The sequence below is a fragment of the Natator depressus genome, chromosome 21, assembly GCF_965152275.1.
Source record: "Natator depressus isolate rNatDep1 chromosome 21, rNatDep2.hap1, whole genome shotgun sequence".
Lineage (NCBI taxonomy): Eukaryota > Metazoa > Chordata > Testudines > Cheloniidae > Natator > Natator depressus.
The window spans coordinates 58,219-83,365 of NC_134254.1; the positions used below are offsets into that span (position 1 = coordinate 58,219).

Genomic DNA, 25,147 nt, shown 5'->3' on the forward strand with positions numbered 1-25,147 from the left:
CAGGATACTGGGCTGGATGGACCTTTGGTCTGACCCAGTTTGGCCATTCTTATGTTCTTATGAGAAAAATGGTACAAAACCCAACTGCTATTCAGCAGAACCCAGGGCAACGTAGGAACAACTGGGAACAAGGCAATCGGTCCCTAATGGGGGAACCTGGTGACTAACAGTCATAGAATCAGAATATCAGGGTTGGAAGGGACCTCAGGAGGTCATCTAGTCCAACCCCCTGCTCAAAGCAGGACCAATCCCCAATTTTTGCCCCAGATCCCTAAATGGCCCCCTCAAGGATTGAACTCACCACCCTAGGTTTAGCAGGCCAACGCTCAAACCACTGAGCTATCCTTCCCCCCCAAAATCAGCCCCCTCCTTCTGCAGTGGGAGGAAAAGTATAAAAGTGATGCTCCAAATTTGGTTAGACTAGGAAAAGCGATGGAGGTTGTGTCCAGTGGTGAGGAAATTTGCTACGTTACCTTGGACGCTATATGGGCTATTTTCTTTATTGAAAACATAATTGTGTTTATATCAGGATCACTAACTCAATTTAGTTAACTCCATGAAAAACCCTAGTGGAGTCAAAGCCCAGGTAGCTTTAACCTCCATGTACCGAGTAGAGGTCACTCCTGGTTCCCCCACCTGGTACTGATGGGCATTCCTGTTGGAGGGATGCACACTTCCATGACACAGGACGAAGGAGTTGATGAAAAACACTGTGCTTCAACTCCAAGGAAGGGTGAGCTGCAAAAGGGAAAAACAGACAACTCACCTGAAGGAGCTGAGATGTCACAAATGCTGCCCTAAAGTTCGCTACTTGGGAATTAGGAAAAGGAAAAAACAATCTTTTCTGAGCCCTAGACAAGATTTTCATGGTGTTTATCTCCCTTGCAGCTTCTCTGGTGATAAATAAGAGAAGAGCTGTGATGGAAGAATTTCCCGCACTCACAGCATTCATAGGGTTTTCTCATCTGTGTGGCTCCTCTGATGTGTAATAAGCTCTGACCTCCGAGCGAAGGTTTTCCCACACTCACAGCATTCAAAGGGTTTCTCCCCTGTGTGGATTCTCTGATGGCGAATAAGGTCTGAGCTCCGAGCGAAGGTTTTCCCGCACTCACAGCATTCATAGGGTTTCTCCCCTGTGTGGCTCCTCTGATGTGTAATAAGGCCTGAGTTCCAAGCAAAGGTTTTCCCGCACTCACAGCATTCATAGGGTTTCTCTCCTGTGTGGCTCCTCTGATGTTTAATAAGGCCTGAGCTCCGAGTGAAGGTTTTTCCGCACTCACAGCATTCATAGGGTTTCTCCCCTGTGTGGCTCCTCCGATGTGTAATTAGGTCTGAGCTCCAAGCAAAGGTTTTCCCGCACTCACAGCATTCATAGGGTTTCTCCCCTGTGTGGATTCTCTGGTGACGAATAAGGGTTGAGCGCTCAGTGAAGGTTTTCCCGCACTTGCAGCATTCATAAGGTTTCTCTCCTGTGTGGCTCCTCTGATGTGTAATAAGGCCTGAGCTCCGAGTAAAAGTTTTCCCGCACTCACAGCATTCATAGGGTTTCTCTCCAGTGTGGATCCACTGATGGTGAATAAGGGTTGAGCGCTCAGTGAAGGTTTTCCCGCACTCACAGCATTCATAGGGTTTCTCTCCTGTGTGGCTCCTCTGATGTGTAATAAGGTCTGAGCTCCGAGCAAAGGTTTTCCCGCAGTCACAGCATTTATAGGGTTTCTCTCCTGTGTGGCTCCTCTGATGGCGAATAAGGGCTGAGCTCCGAGCGAAGGTTTTCCCGCACTCATAGCATTTATAGGGTTTCTCTCCTGTGTGGCTCCTCTGATGTGTAATAAGGTGTGAGCGCCTCCTGAACTTTTTCCCGCACTCACAGCATCCATAGGATCTTAATCCGGTGTGGATTCTCTGATGGCGAATAAGGTGTGAGTGCCTCCTGAACTTTTTCCCGCACTCAAAGCCTGTATTATCTCTCTCTCCTGTCAGGATTCTCTGCTGGGCCGTGGTTTCCTTGAGGCCTTTGAGAGTTCCCTGATAGTTAACAGATATTCCAACTTTCTGCACTGGCTGGTTTCCCTGCTGCTTCTCTGGCCTGTGCTGCCCCTGAGAGCTTTTTCCCTGCTCACAACTCCTGGACACACTCCCTGTGCATCTTTGCAATAACGCCTCATGCGGTTCCACTTGCTCATCTTCCTGCTGAGGATTCTGTTCCACGGTCTCTCTCACCATCCCATCACCTGCAAGGACAGAGAAAGAAAAACCTCAGAAACTGGAAGGGAAAAAGAGGAGAACAAACCAAGACAATAGCTGAAGATGGAAAAAAACTAGGTACTGAATTTACCCAAACTCTTCCCCAAAGGGGCGAGAGGAGGGGATCAATTCTGCATCCAGTTCCCACCCAAACACTCCCCAGGGAGAAGGGAGTTTCGGGAGGGAACTACTGCCAGGAGTTAGGATGGGTAGGGAGCCATGAACAGTATCTGCCCTGAGGATATGACACCTGCTGGGTACCATCCTGAACCCAGAGACCTCACAAGGTCTTTGTTGGGAATCCCAGCTGTTTCCTTCAAGCACTGAGTAGGTTTAATCATCCCTCACCCATGCAGCTGCCTCTCAGGATCTCTCTTTCCTCTGAGCCCCAGAGATCTGGGGCCCACGGCTCTTCCCCTCGTTCCAGCTGGGAGATGACATCGGGTTTGGAAACTGGGAACCCTGCTCAGGGGAAAGACGACCAGTGAGATCAGGTAACGGCAAAAGAAGAAGTTACTCAACTTGTGCATCAATGATGGTTCTTTGAGATGTGTCTCCCTGTGGGTGCTCCACTGTAGGTGCTAGCCCATAAAAACAGCTGTGTAGACCGGTGTCTTTCCAAACTACTGTGCCCCTTCCAGGAGTCTGATTTGTCTTGCAAATTACACCAAGTTACCCCTCATTTAAAAACTACTTGCTTATAAAATCAGACATAAAAATACAAAAGTGTCACCGCACACCGTGAATTGCTGACTTGTTCATTTTTACCATATAATTATAAAATAAATAATCAGAATATAAATATTGTACATACATTTCAGTATATAGATCTGCATAAGCAAGTCATCGTTTGAAATTTTACTTTGTACTGTCTTGGCTAGTGATTTTTCCGTAGCAACTCTGGAAGACCTCTGCATACCCCAGGGGTACACATACCGCTGGTGTAGACACTGCAGCTCAGGCTTAAGAGACTGAGCTCCAAACCGATCTGCAACATATACACAGTAATATACAGCCCGCCAAGGCCAGTCTGGGTACCCAGGCTGGGAGGATCTCTCCCAGAGGCAGCACAGACATTCCAATAGGTGCTACTTCCGAGGCTTTGCTTTTCGAAAGGGCGATCCCCACAGCTCCACCACTCTGAGACAGACCATTCTGGAGGCAGCATCTGTGTGTGTCATGATGACACCTCAGTGAGTCCCACTGATTTCAGATTCCTCATAAACATGGTCTCTCCTGGAGTGCTGCAGCCAGCAGGTATTTTCAGCAACACAAGAGAGGCTTTTCAGAATCAGACTGCATTGCTTAGGCAACTGGAACACGGGATTTACAGATCTCTTGGTCAGTTTGGGAAAGTAAAACTGAACTCTACATTCATTTTGGAAGTTTCATCTGCCTGGCTTTTTCAAAGCCTCCTTGATTTCATCTCTCTCTCTCTGTTGCCTTGTCTCAGTCTTTTTGCCCCAAAGAGCAGCAAACTGAAGCCCAGTCTGTTTGTACCCTAGTTCCTGTGTCCCAAAGTGCAGTGTAGTTGTGTTCCCGTGTTCTGCTTCCCTCAGACCCAGTCATTACACATTAACGTCCAGTCTTTGAGACTTCCATTGTCCAGTGTGCTTCATACTATATGGACAGTTCTTGATAATGTTTCCATGTAAATGGAGACAGGCCTATGTTACTTCAACAGGAATTACATCCCCATCCCAGAAAAGGAATTCATTCCTTCACACCCAGTGGCTAACAAAGCAAATTGAGAGGGAAGCTGACCCATGCATATTTTTCATTAAAAAAAAAAAACTACTAAATAAAGCCGCCATTCTCCAGAGGGAGACAAGGTCAAAGTGAAGGGCTAGGATAATGAATCATAAAATCACAGAAACTCAGGGATAAAAGGACCTCAAGATGTCAGCTAGTCCATCCCCTCCAGCCCTGAGGCAGGACCAAGTATACATTGACCATCGGTCTAACCTCTTCTTAAAAATCTCCAATGACCAGCGTTCCACAACCTCTCTTGGTAACGTATTCCTGTACTTATCTATACTCACAGTAGGATAGTTTTTCCTAAAATCCAACCTGAACATCCCATGCTGCAGAACCTGCCAGTTACTACTTCTCCCTACCCTAACCCTAAGCAGGAGAGGATAAGGGAAGATCAGATTTCAAGAAGACGACCATGGTCAGTGGTGTCAGACAGCTGACAAGTCAAGGAGAAGGAGGGGGATGGAGTGCTGGTTCTGAGTTTCGCCTAGGGACAGGTGATTAGAGACTTCAGCAAAAGCAGCCACAGTGAAGTGCTACAATCTCTGACTCCCTGAATCCTTCCCTTCCTACCCACCACCAGATCCTCCTGTGATGGGATGAGTCAGAGAGACCACCTTGGGACTGTCCCCTGATGTGCTGGAACTACCTCTGAGCCCATTGCTGTGTCAGTTAGCGATGTGAAAAATCGCATCCCCACCTGACATAAATTGCAGCAAAAACTGTAGTGTCGACACAGTTATAGTGGCAAAAAAGTCCATTAAACAGAAAACCAAGGAAATTAAAGGCCCATAAAGTACATTAAGCAGAGTTAAGGATGCCTAGCTCTACCTTGTGCCCTTCCAGCATGTGGATGGTGGTGAAAAATAAAACCTCTGAAAACCAGTAAATGAAGAATTAAACTACACACCACCAGTGATTTCCCTAGACGCCCCCCACCCCCACCCCTTTTCATGCAGTGTTGCCAATTTAGTTGTTGGTTGGAAATTTGAATTGAAATTCAAACATTAATACACACTTTAAAAGCATACACAGTATATGAGAAAATACTTGTCCCTGAGAAAGCATAATGGGTTTGGAAAATATGAACAGAGACTAGCCTCCTCACACAGCTGTTATTTATGACAATGTCAGCACATTCGTTTCAGCAATGTTGGCCTACCTTATAATTTAAGATTATGATTTGTAAGCAAGATCTGAATGAGCTCTCCCCTGACAGCTAGTGATGAGCCAGGGGTGGGTGTAAAGGCTTCAGGACCAGACTGTATTTACATGAACACACCTACTCTGCTTAGGTATCCAGCAGACAGAGCTGTGCTGCCCAACTGATCAATTTTGGCTGGTGTTGGCTTACAAATCCCTGTAGTATTCAATGTGGGGGTCATGAAATATTGTTCTCTGCATTGTAGGAGTAAAGGGCAGCAGACCTGTGCTGAGCCTGCCTGACTGAGGGGGTCTCCCTCAGTACTTAATTTGTGCTAGGGCTTGCCAGGACTGAGCCCCAGCACCTCCAGGCTCGGCTGTTCAGAGCCCTGGGACCTCTGGGCTTGTCACATCCGTTATGAAAGTAACAAACTTGCTTGAGCCCCGGCACCTCTTTCATTACAAATTAAGCACTGGTCACCCTCAACTGAACTGCACTCCCTAAGCAGGAGGTTTGGATGCCAGATCCCAGTGAAGAGAGAGAGGGTGGGGACAGGTGTTTTGGGTGGTGTGGGCTCTGCTTAAGAGTTATAGGCACTAGTTGACCTGTCCCTCTCTCCTGTTTAGAGAGAGAGCTGATTAGGCTTCATAGAGAGTCTTTTGGTTTGTTAAATGACCACTAGAGCTGAAATCATTGAGAATCGGGTCGAAGTGCTTAGACCTGCTGTGGAAGAGAAAGCCCAGCCTGCACGAGCAGCAAGGTTCCCGCACTGAGAGCTGAAATCACTGAGAGCTGGCGGAACCGTGAGAGACCAACTCGCAGAGGTCACAGTGGCAGATGGCAGCAGAAGGTGACAGTGCAGGGCCATTGGAGACAGAGTGGTAGAGTGACCAGTGGAACAACAAACAGTGGCCAGAGCATTGGACTACATTTTAGTGACTTCGTTCCAGAATGCTAGATTTATGACTGGGAAACTTATATAAATATACATTTCCTAGTAGGCCAAGATTTTTAAAATGCATTATTTGCCAAGGTCATTATCTCAAGAGGTCGTTATCTGGGGAGTTTCTGAACTAAACTTTTTGATTATAATAACTATTTTTTATATAAGAATGGAGTACTGGGTCAGACCAATCGTCCACCTATCCCAGTATCCTGTCCTCCAACAGTGACTGTTCCAGGTGCTTCAGAGACAATGAACAGAACAGGGAATCATAGAGTGATCCATCCCCTGTTGTCCACTCCCAGCTTCTGGCAAACAGAGGGTAGGGACACTCAGAGCATGGTGTTGCATCCCAACCTGGCTAATAGCCATCGATGGACCTAACCTCCATGAACTTATCTAGTTCTTTTTTGAACCTTTTATAATTTTGGCCTTCACAATGTCCCTGGCAAAAAGTTCCACAGGTGACTGTGCACTGTGTGAAGAAATACTTCCTTGTGTTTGTTTTAAACTTGCTGTCTATTAATTTCATTGGGTGACCCCTGGTTCTTGTGTTAAGTGAAGGGATAAATAACACTTCCCTATTCATTTTCTCCACGCCAGTCAAGATTTTATAAGCCTTTATCATATCCCCTCTTAGTCGTCTCTTTTCCAAGCTGAAAAGTCCCAGTCTTTTTACTCTCTCCTCATATGGAATCTGTTCCATACTCCTAATCATTTTTGTTGCCCTTCTCTGAACCTTTTCCGATTCCAATATATCCTTTTTGAGACGGGGTGACCAGAACTGCATGAGGTATTCAAGATATGGGCATACCATGGATTTATATAGTAAAAGTGGAGAAGCCTGGTTTGCCAGACTGATCAGCTAAGCCAATTCTGACAACCTATATGAAAAGGCTGCAAAACACCATGCCTCGGGACTGCATCAACATGCAGAAAGCCTTATAAGCCAGTCACTGTCAAAGCCAATTTTAGAAGAATTTAATGAGGCTTTTAAGAATGCTCGAGACACAACTCAGTTTATGTGAACCAACATAGCTGTTGCACCATATTTTCTATTTAAGTAAGAGACACCACACACTACAAACTTGAGGCCAGTGTTAAGTGCATTGTCACTTGTTTGAAACCAGTGTCCACCTTCAGGATTAACAAGACTGGCAAATGCTCGCTTCTCTTTCTGAAAAAACTCAGTGGACTCTCTAGAAGCATGCAGTGCAACAGTGAAAGACTCAGCAGTTGAAAAAGTGAAGAACTCTCTCACCATATTCAAAATATGTGCACACATGGCTGATGAAGCACCAATGCAAATAGGCATCAAGTCATTGCATATGTTATCTTGATGTCCGTGGTAGGCCAGTCGATGCATTCTAGATGTTCAGATAATAGAAGACACATCAGCTGCATCTGTGACATCTTAGAAGAGTTAAATGCTTGTAAACTGAACCCCAAACAGATGGATGCTTGTGCATTTGATGGAGCTACAAACTTCTTTGGAAGACATGGTGGAGTACAAGCTTTGCTCAGGGAAAAGTGTATCCCTAATCTCTCCTATACACACTGCAAAGGCCATATCATATGATGAATTAATGAAGATTTAACTTCAACTTCTTTCTCATCACTAGTGGTTCAACCCCATCTTTGTGCTATGTTTCCTGGGAAAAAGAAGTAGGAATTCATCTCTTGCTACTCCCAGTCACAACAGCTACAGTTGAGCGTTCTTTTTCCTCAATGAATCAAAGTTTGTGTTCTGAAAGAAGTCACTTTCTGCCTGACCATGAGCATATCACGAAGGCCTGGAAATAACGGACACACAAGACGATCCCCACCAAAGAGTGCAAAATTACAACAAGAAACCAAGACAGATGTAGTGCTTTGTATAGCAGGACTGAACAGACAACTTGAATTTGTGTGATGATTTTAAAACAGGAGTTAAATCTAATAAAATGGTCATGAAACATTTTTCAGTTTTTACTATGGTGCCATACAGCCCACGTTTGCCCTCACAGTCTCAACCCTCATCAGCCCTTACCCCCCAGAATATTCCAACACCCCCCCTAATTTCAATTCCTGGGGAAAACACTGCACACCACCCCTGCAACGCAACCTGAACTCTGCCCTTACCCCCGAGCTCTGGAGCTGGCAAATGTCACTGGAAATAGGTCAGTAAGGGTGGGGCAAAGGTTAACCAATTACGCAAGGAAGGGGCCAGTTTTCCATCTCTTGAAGGCTTCAAGTCAGGACACGATGCCTTTCTGGAAGATGTTCTCATTAAACACAAGGTATTCAGCGATCTACAATGGTAACTGGATGAAACTCCACGGTCTGTAGTACACAGGTGGTCAGACTAGATGACCTAATAGTCTCCCCCGGCCTTAAAATTTATTGATTGACAGAAGTGTTAGGATATAGATGTTCAGGGCTGTCTGTAAAGGCCTATACTCTAAGAATTTAGGTCTGTTCTTGTCACTTGGCTAGTTATAGAGATATAAAAGAAAGAATCAAAATCACTGTCTGCCGGTGTAAGAGCCTTCTCTTTCTGTGACAGTCTGAGGCCCTGTTCTTAGGCTAAGGCCTTTGGCTAAGCAGCAGAGGCAGCCATAAGCTGGGAAGTGAACAGTCACACCCTCACATTCCAAACTAGTCACATTGAAATAAGGTGCTATTGGGCTGTTAGGAATACAATCATGTCCTGATCATGCCTATCGCCTCCAGAGAAAGGAAAGTGCCTTGAAGACGTAAAAGAAAACTTAGTTTGATAGCATCCTGTCTGGCAAGAACTCAGTTATCAATAGCTAGGATGTGAAATCCTCATTTCTGTCTTTGTTCCATCACTGTAGTCCCCATTTCCCTATTGTTTGTCTGCGTAATCTCTGTCTGGTTCTGTGATTGTTCCTGTCTGCTGTATAATTAATTTTGCTGGGTGTAAACCAATTAAGGTGGTGGGATATAATTGGTTAAATAATCATGTTACAATATGTTAGGATTGGTTAGTTAAATTTCAGGACAATGATTGGTTAAGATATAGCTAAGCAGAACTCAAGTTTTACTATATAGTCTGCAGTCAATCAGGAACTGAGTGGGTGGGGGAAAAGGGAACAGGGAATGGGGGTGGGGAAATTGGAATCATGTTTTGCTAAGGGGGGGGAATGGAAACAGGGACACAGGTAAGGCTCTATGGTGTCAGAGCTGGGAAGGGGGACACTAAGGAAGGAAATTGGAATCATGCTTGCTGGAAGTTCACCCCCATTAAACATTGAATTGTTTGCACCTTTGGACTTTGGGTATTGTTGCTCTCTGTTCATGCGAAAAGGACCAGGGAAGTAAGTAGGTGAAGGAATAAGCCCCTAACAAGAAGGAAGGACTAAGAACATGCCACTGTGTGTTTTATGTTCCTCACATTTGAACAGCAGCATTTCTCCGCAGGCACTCCAGCAGTGTGCACTGTGCCAGCTGTAGCTTTAAATGAATGGTGGAGGGACGAGTTGAAGCAGCCTGGCAGAGCTATGACCTGAAGAGAGGTGCACGTGAAACTGGAAGGAACAGGTATTCCTCATTTCAGCGCTGAGTGGTGTATGCAGCGTCAATAAAGGTGCACAAGGGCGTGTTCTTGCCACAAGGATTGTCAACAGGCTGGTGCCATACATGCTAGGGGGTCTCCAGGGCTCAATGAAGGCAACAACTCAGAAGGAATCCTCATCGGAAGGGTAAAGGGTTGGTGACATTATGAAAGTCTGAGATGTGCTGTAGACTCAGTGTCTGAGTGCAGGCCAGGGGTAGGCAGCTTCTGTTCCCTACCTCAGACCTAACCCCAAGTTTTGTTTTAGCAAAGAGACGGTGTTAGCGTTTGTGCTGTCCTGCGCCTGTGCTCTGCTCCCAAAGCGTTCTGTAGCGGGGAGGGTCGAGCGCTAGTCTGTGTGTCATTGGCCTGTAGGGGTATTGCTGAAACAGGGCAAAACTGAGGGTGCAATGTGAACCTTAACTCTTCATTTCCCCTTCTAAGAACCGAGGGGACAAGAATCCTTACCCAGCGAGGTGACATTCTCATAGTTCTCCTGCATGACATCTCCATAGAGGGCTCTCTGAGCAGGATCCAGCAGAGCCCACTCTTCCTCGGTGAAATACACAGCCACCTCCTCGAAAGTCACCGGCCCCTGAAAGAGCAAGAGCCCCCCACTCTGCACCTGCTGCCCAGTGACAACCCCACCATTCACAGGGGAGGAGGGTCAATCACATAGAATCTCTGGGAGGCAGGCAGGAAACCACCCCCTCCACATCAGAGCAGCCAGGAGGCATCAGGGTGAGGGGAGAAAGAGAGAGAGCCCCAACCCCTTCTACCAAACAGAGATGGCCGGGGTCTTCACCTACCAGTCAGAAGTGGATACAGGAGATAGAGCCCCCAGGAGGGTCCAGGGACAGCCAGTCCCCTGGTAGGAATCCCAACCCCCTCCCCAGTGCCAGCAGTTGGATGGGAAGGGATGGGGTGTCTTCCCCGGGCCTCACTGGGGGTTGCCCTCTGGCTAGTAGGTTCAGACTCCAGTACTGGAGTCTGGTACACTTCCCCAGCCCAGTCCAGGGGGGGTGTTTTCTGCTTGACAAATTAGGGAATTTCCACCCACAAACCCCATGGGTCTGTTGCTCGAATCTAGGCCCCACCGTAAACAAATCCCAGCAGGTTAGTCACACCCTGTCTCCCTCCCTTTCTCCACCCTGTGTATTTCCTGCCCCCTCCCACCTCCCGACCACCCCAGAAGCACCCATCTCCTATGTATTTACTGCCCTTCTCCGCCAGCAGGAGCCCCACCAGCAACTCCTCGATGACCCCTACCTGAACAGGATCCATGGCAGCCATTTCCTTTCCCTGGTTCCTGGAAGGACGGGACATAACGCTGCAGCCTGTCAGGGCAAGAAGGGGACGTATCAGAACAGGACAGTAACGTCACATCACAATTCCCCCCGGCTCTTTCCCCGCAGACTGATGATCTCGACTCTACCATGCAAATAACAGAAATATTCAAAACACTATTAGTAATGGGGAGGGGACTTTAACTTCCCAGACACCTGTTAGAAAAGGAATTCAAACAAACACAAAGTGTCCAATAAGTTCTTGGAATGTGTTGGGGACATCTGTTTGCTTCAGAAGATGGGATGTAGTAACCGGAGGGACGGGCTGTAACGATGCTGGTTCTGGCGGGACCCAACTGAGAGTGCCAATTCAGGACAAATTGCTTCAAGCAGGGCAGTTACAGCCCAAGGCTGGGGTTTCTATGCACACCAAGGCAAACCAAACTAGCCAAACAGAGAAGACTTTGGTTTTACCCCACTGGCTAACCACAAGTCACACAGGCAATTCCCTTAGACACTCCAGTTTCCCAATATGACCACCAGTGCCACTTGTTATGGGGACAAATGGTTATGAAGACCAATACCTCAGTAAAAGAAAAAAGGTTCTCTCGATCCCAAAGGATCAAGCCCCAGACCCAGGTCAATATGCAAATCAGATCTTACCCACAAATCACGCTGTTGCCAATCCTTTAGAATCTAAAATCTAAAGGTTTATTCATAAAAGGAAAAAGATATAGAGGAGAGCTAGAATTGGTTAAATGGAATCAATGACATACAGGAATGGCAAAGTTCTTGGTTCAGGCTTGCAGCAACGATAGAATAAACTGCAGGTTCAAATCAAGTCTCTGGAGTAGATCCACAGCTCGGATGGGTCTTTCAGTCCTTGGTTCAAAGCTTCAGCGTAGCAAAGTCCCGCCAGAGGTAAGAAGCAGGATTGAAGACAAGATGGAGGAGCTGCAGCAGCTTTTTATATTCTCTTGAAATGTGGTCTTTCTTTCTTTGTTCCAAAGACAAGCTGTCCATCACATGGCATGGAAACACCTCAGAGTTCTGTCCATAGGCATGTCCCTGCATAACTTGCTGAGTCCCAAAGCGTGTCTGCCTTCTCTCAATAGGTCATTTGTATAGCCGATGGTCCTTAATGGGCCATCAAGCAGGCTAGGCAGAGCTGACACCAACTTCTCTGGGGTGTCACCCAGAAGCATAGCACGAGTTTGAACTACAGACAGAACAGAGCCAGTATTCATAACTTCAATTACAAAAATGATACACACATATAGACAGCATAATCATAATCAGCAAGCCATAACCTTGTCTTAGACACCTGATTTGACCCCCTTTATATAAGATTTGGTTCCACTACAGGACTTTGGTTGCAACAATGATCTATACGGTCCCAGATTATGTCATTAACATCACACGGGCATTTTAAGGTTGATTCTGACTAACAGTCGGGAGTTAGTTAGGAAACGGAAGGTGGAAAGCAATATGGGCGAAAGTGTTCACGAAATGATGATTTCGTGATTCTAAGAGAAGGAAGGCGTTAGAGCAGGAAAATAAGGACAACGGACTTCAAAAAAGCAGACTTCAACAAACTGTGAAAACTGGTATGTGAGTGTGACATTTCCCTCCATATTCTTTATGAAAACATGCTTATGAAATGAATAGGAGATAACTGAGATGTACTCTGTGCAAGATGGGTCTTGTAAGATATCATTGGAAAGGTTATAATTTACTGACTATGATTATCCAATTTGTGTGCACGTATCATTTCTGTATCTGAAGCTGGAAATATTGACTATGTATCTGTATTTCAACTATGCTACTTTGGGTGACGCCCATTGCTAACACTTCAGGTACAACAATAGAAACCCAGACAGGGCGGATGGGCCATCAGCAAGAACCATGGACTGTGAAAAGGCTCCATACTGCCACTGACTCCTGGACGCTGTGATACTACAGAGTCAGGTGGTCTTGTCACCGGATATTCAACATTACCTGGGACTTCTTGTAACTTTCCACTGGAAGGGAAGGGGGATCAAGTTTGGGAAACAAAGGATTCCCACCTTATGTGAATCCTATTTAAGGGTGGGGAGGTAGGCAAATAAAACAACTCCTCTCCAAGGCCTGTCTATCCAAGAAGAAAGACTGTTAAAGCCACCTGAAGAAAAGACTGGGGGGGAGGAGTCCAGACTGAGACGGGTCCAGTCTGAAAGGAAATATAACTGGAACTCTGAAACACAGAAACATTGCAACCTGCCTAAAATAACATTTAGGGTAAGAAATTACATTGTGTAACCTGTTTTTTAAGTATATTGAGCTTAGCTTGTGTATTTTGCTTTATTTGGTCAGTAATCTGATTTGTTCTATCTATTATCTCTTATATTCACTTAAAATTCACCTTTTGTAGTTAATAAACTTATTCTTGTTTATAATTTAACCCAGTTTATGTCATTTCTACCTGCGGGGGGCAAGAAATTGTGCATATATCCCTCCACATTGAGAGAGGGGGCAAATTTCATAAAACCTTTGAGTCTGTACAGCTTAAAGGCAGTGGGCACCAGAGTGCTGGGGCAAGCCCCTAAGGCTGAGTATTTCCAGAGCGGATCTCTCTCTTTCTGTGCAGCTGGGCATGGCCCTGCCCATGTGCTTGGCTGGAAGAGGCTTGTGAGCCTAACCCAGCCAGGTAAAGGGCACCGAGGCTGGTAGAATAGGCTGCCTCAGAGGCATCCCAGCACATCAGGTGACACCCCAAAGGACCCAAACCTGTCACAGTGAAGTCCCATGGGAATAAGATTCTAAGGAGACTAAAGCTCAGGAGAGCTGGCCATTGCTCCGTTAATGCTGTCTATGAGAAACAGCAAACTATCCCAATGGGAAGGAAAGACAGAAAGAATAGTAAGCTGCAAATATGGCTCCGTTAGGAGCTCTTTCATGACCAGACAATAAAAAGGAATCCTACAAAAATCTGAATCATGGACAAATTGCTGTAGAAGAGTACAAAAGAACAACAAGAGCATAGAATCATAAGACTGGAAGGGACCTTGCGAGGTCATCTAGTCCAGTCCCCTGCACTCATGGCAGGACTAAGTATTATCTAGACCATCCCTGACAGGTGTCTTATCCAACCTGCTCTTAAAAATGTCCAATGATAGATATTTCACAACCTCCCTAGACGATTTATTCCAGTGCTTAACCAGCCTGACAGTTAGGAAGTTTTTCCTGATGTCCAACCTAAACGACCATTGCTGCAATTTAAGCCCATTGCCTTGTCCTAGCCTCAGAGGTTGAGAACAATAATTTTTCTCCCTCCTCATTGTAACAACCTTTTATGTACTCAAAAACAGTTATCTCCCCTCTCAGTCTTCTCTTCTCCAGACTAAACAAACCCAAGTTTCTCAATCTTCCCTCATCAGTCATGTTTGCTAGAACTTTCATAATTTTTGTTGCTCTTCTCTGAACTTTCTCCAAACCTTTCCTGAAATGTGGCACCCAGAACTGGACACAATCCTCCAGCTGAGGCCTAATCAGCACAAAGTAGAGCGGAAGAATTACTTACTGTGTCTGGCTTACAACACTCCTGCTAATACACCCCAGAAAATGTTTGCTTCTTTTACAACAGGGTTACACTTTTGACTCTCATTTAGCTTGTGATCCACGATGACCCCCAGATCTCTTTCCACACTTCTCCTCCCTAGGCAGTCATTTCCCATTTTGTGTGCGTGCAACTGATTGTTCCTTCCTAAGTGGAGTACTTTGCATTGGTCCTTATTAAATTTCATCCTATTTACTTCAGACCATTTTGTCCAGATCATTTTGAATTTTAATCCTACCTTCCAAAGCATTTCCAACCCCTCCCAGCTTGGTGTCGTCCATAAACTTTATAAGTGTATTCGCTATGCCGTTATCTAAATCACTGATGAAGATATTGAACAGAACCGGACCCAGAACTGATCTTGGTGGGACCCCACTTGATATGCCCTTCCAGCTTGACTGTGAACCACTGATAACTACTCTCTGGGGAAAGTTTTCCAACCAGCTATGCACCCCCTTAATGGTACTTCAATCTCAGGTTTTTTTTTCTAGTTTGTTTATGAGAAGGTCATGCAAGACAGTACCAAAAGCCTTACTAAAGTCAAGATACACCGCATCTACCGCTTCCCATCTATCCACAAGCTTGTTACCCTGTCAAAAAAAAAAAAAGCTTTTAGGGTGGTTTGACATGATTTGTTCTTGACAAATCCATGCTGTTACTTATCATCGCCTAGACGTTTGCTAACTGATTGCTTATTTGTTTGTACCATTATCTTTCCGGGGAATTAAAATAAGCTGATTGGTCTGTAATTCCCCGGGGTTGTCCTTACTCCCCTTTTTATAGATGGGCACTAGATTTGCCCTTTTCCAGTTCTCTGAAATCTCTCCCATCTTCCATGACTTTTTGAAGATAATCGCTAATGGCTCAGATATCTCCTCAGTCAGCTCCTTCAGCATTCTAGGGTGCATTTCATCAGGCCCTGGTGACTTGAAGACATCTAACCCAAGTAATTTTTAACTTGTTCTTTCCCTATTTTAGCCTCTGTCCCTACCTCATTTTCATTGGCATTCATTAAGTTAGATGTCCAATTGCTACTAAACTTTTGGATGAACACTGAAACAAAAGCCATTTAGCACTTCTGCCATTTCCACATTTTCTGTTACTGTTCCTCCCCGCCACTAAACACACAGACACACACACTCATTGAGTACCGTGAGCATGTGGGGACAAAATCAGAAAGATTAACTCTCAAAATAAGTTACACCTAGCAAGGGATGTAGTAAGATGGGTCCCTGACACACAAATCCTTGTATCAGAGGCCCGGTTTGAGGCCTAAGACCTGAACTAAAGGAATGGTCAAGACCTCGCTAACATGAAGCAAAGTTGTGCTGTGAGTCAGAGGCAGGCTCTGCTCACAGAAATTGGCAAGGAGAAGCTGCTAAAAGCACGTAAACACATATAAACACTAATAATATGTACGTGTGCCAGGGTGGCACCAGAACCCCCTGTACTAGAACATTCCACAGAGATAATAAGGAACAGGCAGACCCATCCTAAAGACAGGGTCAAAAGGACAATATGATGGATAGACTTGTTTGTTCGAACGAACACGCACCGGGGCGAGGCAGCATCCTAATGCGTTGAGGGACTGTACCTCACTGTGTCAGGAGCGATGTGTAACCTGTTTGTACCTGTGCATAAGAATGCATCCCTGAGTGGACATCTTTGTCCGGCCTAGGGGGCAGTGGAGAGTCCCGCCACTGATTAAGCTGGTCAATGTCAGGGGGCACATATTCGTAGTATGTCCTATAGAGTCTGCGGGAAATTACTGTGCTTCGTTTGACAATAAACCTGGCCGGGTGCCTTCGTGCCTTATCAGAATCTGTGGTCATTGGGGGTTCTCTCAGGGTCTGCTGTGTCAGCTATTTGAGCAGAGCCGGGGCAGCACACAGGGGGAACACAAACACACGCAGCCGACTGTTATCATCATCGAACAAGAGCAGAGCACTACACCGGTAGCGTCTGACAACAAGGGACATAGAAGGCAATAGGTAGGATACTACTTAAATCATGGGGGTGGGGAGAAGGGGAATCATACAATTTTCAAGGGTTGGTCATGGCATAAATAGTGAACTTCATGGATGTGTTACACACCAGCAAAAATGTGCTACTTATGTAGTGATTAACCCATACGCTACCCAGGTGGGCAGGTGGCGTATGTGTGCATTCGGTGCAAGGAGCTCCTGGCCCTCAGAGACCACGTACAGGCTTTGGAGGCCAGGGTGGCGGAACTGGAGGAGCTAAGGGAGACAGAGAGGTATATTAATGAGGCTTTCCGGGACACTGTACATTTGTCCCACCTCTGGTCAGACAGCCTCTGCGCTGCTGAGGAGGATGAAAGGCCCAAGGAAGGAGAGCAGTCAACGGGAGCAGAGGGAAACCTTCCCACAGTTGGGACCCTCCTCCCAGATGGTGTTGGGGTATCCTCTTGCACTGAGGTTGCCTCGCCGTGGGAGGGAACTCCAGTCATCAAGAAAAGGCAGGTGTTAGTAATGGGAGGTTCGATCATTAGAAACATAGACAGCTGGGTTTGTGATGACCAGGAGAACCGTATGGTTACTTGCCTGCCTGGTGCGAAGGTTGCGAATCTCTCGAAGCATCTAGATTAGACTTATGTGTAGGGCTGGAGAGGAGCCGGTGGTCTTGGTACATGTAGGTACCAATGACATACGGAAGGGTAGGCGAGACGTCCTGGAGGCCAAATTTAGGCAGCTAGGAAAGAGACTGAAATCCAGGACCTCTATGGTGGCATTCTCAGAAATGCTTCCAGTTCCACGTGCAGGGCCAGGTAGGCAGGCAGAGCTTCAGAGTCTCAATGTGTGGATGAGACGATAGTGTAGAAAGGAGGGGATTAGATTTATTAGGAACTGGGGAAACTTTTGGGATAGGGGGAGCCTACAAAGGAAGGATGGGCTCCACCTAAACCGAAGTGGAACCAGATTGCTGCTGGCACTAAACTTTAAAAAGGTTGTAGAGCAGTTTTTAAACTAAGAGATGGGGAAAGCCAATGGCTCCAGAGGTGCACGTGGATTGGACAGAGACTTCTCTTAGAGGAGAGTCGAGTGATAGAGATTCTCTAGTTTTTAGTCTGGAGGAGAGGATGGAAGAGGATAAAGTAGGGGTCAGATCAGACGAGAAGCATTCACACATAAAAGAATCTGACACATCAAAAAAGGGCAGAAAAATAAACAGTGATAAGTTTTTCAAGTGCTTGTACACAAACGCTAGAAGTCTAAACAATAAGATGGGTGAATTAGAGCATCTCGTGTTAAAGGGGGATATTGATACAATAGGCATCACAGAAACCTGGTGGAGTGAGGACGAATCAATGGGACACAATCATTCCGGGGTACAAAATATATTGGACGGACAAAGCAGGTCGTACTCGGGAGGGAGGGAAAGAGCGGCACTGTATGTTAAAGAAAATGTAGAATCAAATGAAGTAAAAATCTTAAATGAAACCACATGTTCCATAGAATCTCTATGGATACGAATTCCATGCTCTAATAAGAATATAAGAGTAGGTATCTATTATTGACCACCTGACCAGGACAGTGATAGTGACGATGAAATGCTAAGGGAGATTAGAGAAGATATGAAAATAAAGAACTCAATAATGGTGGGGGATTTCAATTCTCCCCATATTGACTGGGTACATGTCACCTCAGGAAGAAATGTAGAGACAAAATTTCTTGTGACTGCTTCTTGGAGCAGCTGGTACAGGAACCCACAAGGGGAGAGGCAACTCTCGATATAGTCCTGAGTGGAGCACAGGATCTGGTCCAAGAGGTAACTATAACAGGACTGCTTGGAAATAGTGATCATAATATAACAACATTCCGGTGGTGGGAAGAACACCGCAGCAGCCCAATACTGTGGCATTTAATTTCAGAAAGGGGAACTATGCAAAAATGAGGGGGTTAGTTAAACAGAAATCAAAAGGTACAGTGACTAGAGTGAAATCCCTGCAAGCTATATGGACACTTTTCAAAGACACCATAATAGAGGCCCAACTTAAATGTATACCCCAAAATAAAAAACACAACAAAAAAACTAAAAAAAAAGAGCCACCGTGGATTAACAACTATGTAAAAGAAGCAGCGAGAGATAAAAAGGCATCTTTTTAAAAGTGGAAGGCAAATCCTAGTGAGGTAAATAGAAGGGAGCATAAACACTGCCAAATTAAGTGTAAAAAGTAATAACAAAAGTCAAAAAGGAGTTTGAAGAACAGCTAGCCAAAACCTCAAAAGGTAACAACAAAATGTTTTTTAAGTACATCAGAAGCAGGAAGCCTGCTAAACGACCAGTGGGGCCCCTGGACGATCGAGATACAAAAGGAGCACTTAAGGATGATAAAGTCATTGCGGAGAAACTAAATGAATTCTTTGCTTCAGTCTTCACAGCTGAGGATGATAGGGAGTTTCCCAAACCTGAGCCTTCTTTTGTAGGTAACAAATCTGAGGAATTGTCACAGATTGAAGTGTCACTAGAGGAGGTTTTGGAATTAACTGATCAACTTAACTGTAACAAGTCACTGGGACCAGATGGCATTCACCCAAGAGTTCTGAAAGAACTCCAATGTGAAATTCCAGAACTATTAACTATGGTTTGTAATCTGTCCTTCAGATCAGCTTCTGTACCCAATGACTGGACGATAGCTAATGTAACGCCAATATTTAAAAAGGGCTCTAGAGGCGATCCTGGCAATTACAGACCTGTAAGTCGAATGTCTGTACCGGGCAAATTAGTTGAAACAATAGTAAAGAATAAAATTGTCAGACACATAGAAGAACATAAATTGTTGGGCAAGAGTCAACATGGTTTCTGTAAAGGGAAATCATGTAATCTACTAGAGTTCTTTGAAGGGGTCAACAAACATGTGGACAAGGGGGATCCAGTGGACATAGTGTACTTAGATTTCCAGAAAGCTTTTGACAAGGTCCCTCACCAAAGGCTCTTGCATAAATTAAGTCATCATGGGATAAGAGGGAAGATCCTTTCTTGGATTGAGAACTGGCTGAAAGACAGGGAAAAAAGGGTAGGACTAAATGGTAAATTTTCAGAATGGAGAGGGGTAACTAGTGGTATTCCCCAAGGGTCAGTCCTAGGACCAATCCTATTCAACTTATTCTTAAATGTTCTGGAGCAAGGGGTAAACAGTGAGGTGGCAAAGTTTGCAGAGGATACTAAACACCAAAGCAGACTGTGAAGAACTTCAAAAAGATCTCACAAAACTAAGTGTTTGGGCAACAAAATGGCAAATGATTTTTAATGTAGATAAATGTAAAGTAACGCACATTGGAAAAAATAACCCCAACTATATACACAATATGATGGGGGCTAATTTAGCTACAACTAATCAGGAAAGAGATCTTGGAGTCATCGTGGATACTTTTCTGAAGACATCCACACAGTGTGCAGTGGCAGTCAAAAAAGCAAACAGGATGTTAGGAATCATTAAAAAACTGATAGAGAATAAGACGGAGAATATCTTATTGCCCTTACATAAATCCACGGAGCGCCCACATCTGGAATACTGTGTACAGATATGGACTCCTCATCTCAATAAAGATATACTGGCCTTAGAAAAGGTTCAAAGAAGGGCAATTAAAATGATTAGGGGTTTGGAACAGGTCCCATATGACGAGAGATTAAAGAGGCTAGGACTTTTCAGCTTGGAAAAGAGGAGACTAAGGAGGGATATAATAGATGTATATAAAATCATCAGTCGTATGGAGAAAGTGAATAAGGAAAAGTTTCAGAGTAGCAGCTGTGTTAGTCTGTATCCGTAAAAAGAAAAGGAGTACTTGTGGCACCTTAGAGACTAACAAATTTATTAGAGCATAAGCTTTTGTGAGCTACAGCTCACTTCATCAGATGAATAAGGAAAAGTTATTTACTTGTTCCCAAAATACAAGAACGAAATTAATGGGCAGCAGGTTTAAAACAAATAAAAGGAAGTTCTTCTTCACACAGCGCACAGTCAACCTGTGGAACTCCTTGCCTGAGGTTGTGAAGGCTAGGACTATAACAGGGTTTAAAAGAGAACTGGATAAATTCATGGAGGCTAAGTCCATTAATGGCTATTAGCTAGGATGGGTAAGGAATTGTGTCCCTCGCTTCTGTTTGTCAGAGGGAGTGATGGATGGCAGGAGAGAGATCACTTGATCATTACCTGTTAGGTTCATTCGCTCTGGAGCGCCTGGAATTGGCCACTGTCGGTAGACAGGATAGTGGGCTGGATGGACCTTTGGTCTGACCCAGTATGGCCATTCTTATGTTCATGAAAAAGTGTTATTTCTCCACAGCGTTTCTCAAACTAGGGGCCCAGACCCAAAAGGGGGGTGCAAGCCTACCATGGTATTGCCACCCTTACCCCTGAAAAAAGAACAGGAGTACTTGTGGCACCTTAGAGACTAACAAATATATTTGAGCATAAGCTTTCGTGAGCTACAGCTCACTTCATCGGATGCATTCAGTAGAAAATACAGTGGGGAGATTTATATACATAGAGAACATGAAACAACGGGTGTTACCATACACACTGTAACCAGAGTGATCACTTAAGGTGAGCTATTACCAGCAGGAGAGCGGGGGGGGGGGGAGGGGGGGACCTTTTGTAGTGATAATCAAGGTGGGCCATTTTCAGCAGTTGACAAGAACGTCTGAGGAACAGTGGCGGGGGGTGGGGGGGATAAACAATGGGGAAATAGTTTTACTTTGTGTAATGACCCATCCACTCCCAGTCTCTTTTCAAGCCTCAGTTAATTGTATCCAGTTTGCAAATTAATTCAATTCAGCAGTCTCTCGTTGGAGTCTGTTTTTGAAGTTTTTTTGTTTAAGTATTGCCACTTTTAGGTCTGTAATCAAGTGACCAGACAGATTGAAGTGTTCTCCAACTGGTTTTTGAAATTTGTCAACTGTGTCCACATACCTATACAGGGGACACCATCATAAGGCCTAATCACATCAGCCACACTATCGGAGGCTCGTTCACCTGCACATCTACCAATGTGATATATGCCATCATGTGCCAGCAATGCTCCTCTGCCATGTACATTGGGCAAACTGGACAGTCTCTACGTAAAAGAATAAATGGACACAAATCAGACGTCAAGGATTATAACATTTCTTTTCTTTTTGCGAATACAGACTAACACGGCTGCTACTCTGAAACCTTACTCCTGAGCTGATGCTGGCAGTGGTGCTGCCTGGAGCTGGGTGGCGAGAGAGCGGTGCATGCTGGCTGGTGCCCAGCTCTGACGGCAGAGAAGTAGGGGTGGCTTAGAACTGCCACCCTTACTTCTGTTCTGTGGCAGCGCTGCCTTCAGAGCTAGGCAACCTGTTGGCAGCTGCTGCTTTCCACTCTGCCTTCAGATCTGGGCAGCCAGAGACCAGATTTCATGGTCTGTGACGCAAATTTCCGCAATGATTTTTCTGCCCCATTTTTCTACTCCCCAGCCCCACTTTGTACCCTTGGTTTCTGTCCCACTCACCCCACCCTAGTTATGGCCCTGTAGCTGCACCAAATTGTCTAGTTACCAAAAAAATTCACAGGCGTAATGTAATAGTTGTTTGTTTATATTATTCCAGCAGATTTTTCTTAAACATATAGGTCTGCTGTGGCTTTTCCAAATTACAGCATTTAATAAAGGTCCATTATTACTTTTCTGCAATTTTCCAAGCCTCCTTTAAACTCAGCTGCAACTATTTGAAGATCATCCTGTGATTCAGGTAGGGTCTTAATTATTATTAACCAAAAGAAGAAGGAAACAGAAACCACAATAGGGAAAGAACAGGTTAAAAATATGTACATGTTAGATATGTTAAAGTCAGCCATAAAATTCATCTTAGGGCACTCAAGGAATTAGCTGAAGCAATCTCGGAACCATTAGCAATTATCTTTGAGAACGCCTGGAGAACAGTGAAGACTGGAGAAGGGCAAACATAGTACTGATCTTATAAAAGGGGAACAAAGAGGACTGGGGAATAAAACCAAGTCTTACTTAGATACTAGGAATGAACAAATTATTAAACCATCAATTTGTAAGCACCTAGAGGACAGTAAGGTGATAAGTTATAGCCAGCATGGATTTGCAAAAACAAATAATGCCAAGTCAATCTAATGTTCTGCTTTCACAGGGATACTGGACGCTGTAGACACGACATATCTTGATTTTAGTCAGGCTTTTGACACAGGCCCCCATGACATTCTCATAGTGAACAAGGGAAACATGGTGTACATGAAAGAGCTATAAAATGGGTGAAAATGTTGTTGAAAGGCTGTACTCAGACAGGAATCATTAGTGGTTCACTGTCCAACTGAGAGGATGTATGCAATGGGGTGCCCAGGGGCCAGTCCTGGATCCGATATATTCAATATTTTCACTAATTACTTGGATAACTGACTGGAGAGCATGCTGTCTAAATATGCAGATAATAGCAGTTGCAAGGGGTTGCAAGCACATTGGAGGACAGGATTAGAATTCAAGGTAACATTTACAAATTGGAGAAGTGGGCTGAATGAATGAGATGAAATTCAATAAAGACGAGTGCAAAGTACTAGACTTAGGGAAGGAAAACCAAATGCACAACTACGAAGCGGGTAATAGCTGGTTACGAGGTAGTACTACTGAAAATGATCGGGGGTTATAGTGGATCACAAATTGAATCTGAGTCAACCACGTGACTCAATTGTGAAAAAAATATAATTAAGCACTGGAATAGACTAGCAAGAGAGGTGGTGGAATCCCCAACATTGGAGGTTTTTAAGGACAGGTTGGACAAACACCTCAGCGCTGGGGGCTGGACTAGATGCCCTCTCATGGTTCATTCCAGCCCTACCATTTTACGATTCTATGCTGGGGAAATGTTTGGTCACTTGATTACAGCAATGACCGGCCCCTCCCACTAGCACTAAACCACCGAGACATTTTGAAACCCTCCCAGTAACAAAGTCTGGGAACCGAATGGGAGAGAAGAGCAGAACAAAAGGAGTGACATTGGGGGATTCCCCCTGACATTGTCCCCAGGGCAGCACACTCCTACAGCAGGGGGTACAGGGAGAGTCAGGAGCTGGCTTTTCCTCCCCCTGCACCTCACCTTGTTCATAGCAAAGCGAATCTGCCCAGGGATGCGGCAATAAGTGTGCGTGGGCCTGTCAGAAATCTGGGAATCTCTCTCCCCAATTATTTCTCCCACTGCCCTTTTCAGTCTCTCTCTCTCTCTCCCCCCCATTTCTCCTTGTGTCTCCCTTCCCCTGTCTCTGGCTGGCAGCCAATCCTGGGGGTTCGCTCTCCTGTGGCTGGATCAGCTCCTGCAACTGCTGAGGGGAGGAGAGATATGGGGTGAGGAGGGGCTGTTTGTACAGAGTCACTTTCATGCCCATTCCCTGAACGTTCCCTGAGGTCTCTATCAATCACCTGGAGTCTCTGGCTCAGATGTTGGTGTGGGCAGAGCCTTGGGTTGACCTATGGGGCTAATTACAGCTAGAGAAAAAGGAAAAGGAGTACTTGTGGCACCTTAGAGACTAACCAATTTAAACTGGTTAGTCGCTAAGGTGCCACAAGTACTCCTTTTCTTTTTGCGAATACAGACTAACACAGCTGTTACTCTGAAACCTACAGCTAGAGAAAATCCTCACCTTGGCTGGGCACAGAGGAAGCTTTACTCACGGTCACTCCCCAGCCCCGATCCCGCTGCGGGAGCAGCAGCTGCTCAGCCTGGGCTCCCAGATCACAATCGAGGCAGCAGCGTCTGAACCAGGAAGCTCACCCCAATATCCTGAGCAGAGAAAGAGAAACTGAGTAACTTTCCCCCTTTCGCAACAACTGAAACCCTCTCCCCAGAGGGACACACCCTGATCGTACCTGCCCCCCATGTTAATTTGGAGTCACTCCCTGTTCTGCCTTGCAGTGACTCCGGATTAACACGCGTCTCAGCGAGACCAGAAACGTGGCTCAGGCAGAAGGGGACCAGACTCCTTTTAAACGGATCATTGCAGCGGGTGATCGAACCTGCTCCCGCCCCCTCGCTCCGCATGTGCTGAGACGGATTCACAGCGACAGTTTTCCACCCCCCCGACCTGACCCCCCCTTTCACACCCTCTGCCCCTCCCCGGCTGATTTTCCAGCCCCCCCGACCCCCTGCTTCTCACCATCTGCCCCTCTCCCGGCTCCGAGAGTCTCTCTCCGCGCGGCTGCTCCTGGAGTCTCTCCGCCAATCAGCGAGCGGGGCGCCCTCACGCGCACCGTTAACGGCCTCCGCCCGTCGGTTCGGGCAACGTCATTTCCGGTCTGAGGTGCGTCAGGAACTACATCTCCCAGCCTGCCCTGGGGCGCTGCTGAACTCTCAGGCCCAGCTCGTACAGACCGCCCCCTTCATACAGACCCCTCCGCCCCGCCGTACCTGGCCTATCAGACGCCGTGACACCGGGTCAGACCCGGGAGGCGGGTTTGGCGGCGATGGGCCCCCGCGCGCGCTGGCTTGGACTAAGCATGCGCATTGAGCACGGAGGGCGCATGCTCAGTAGTAGCTGCTGAAGCCGCTGCGCCCTCACTCTGCCCTGACTTGGCCCGAAACTCCCCTGCGGGGCGGGGGGGCGGAGTCTGGGCAGGGGGCAGAC

The 25,147-nt window shown here is 45.8% G+C and overlaps 1 protein-coding gene across 1 annotated transcript; it reads right to left on the minus strand.

The window, feature by feature from the left end:
- Positions 1-367: 367 nt before the first annotated feature.
- Positions 368-24,779, minus strand: LOC141975665 (uncharacterized). The gene is given in 7 exon segments (XM_074936224.1): positions 368-959; positions 961-2,231; positions 2,593-2,706; positions 10,111-10,237; positions 10,912-10,979; positions 24,167-24,306; positions 24,680-24,779. Coding segments are annotated over 5 exon segments (1,677 nt in total). The 5' UTR covers positions 10,969-10,979; positions 24,167-24,306; positions 24,680-24,779; the 3' UTR covers positions 368-851.
- Positions 24,780-25,147: the final 368 nt, after the last annotated feature.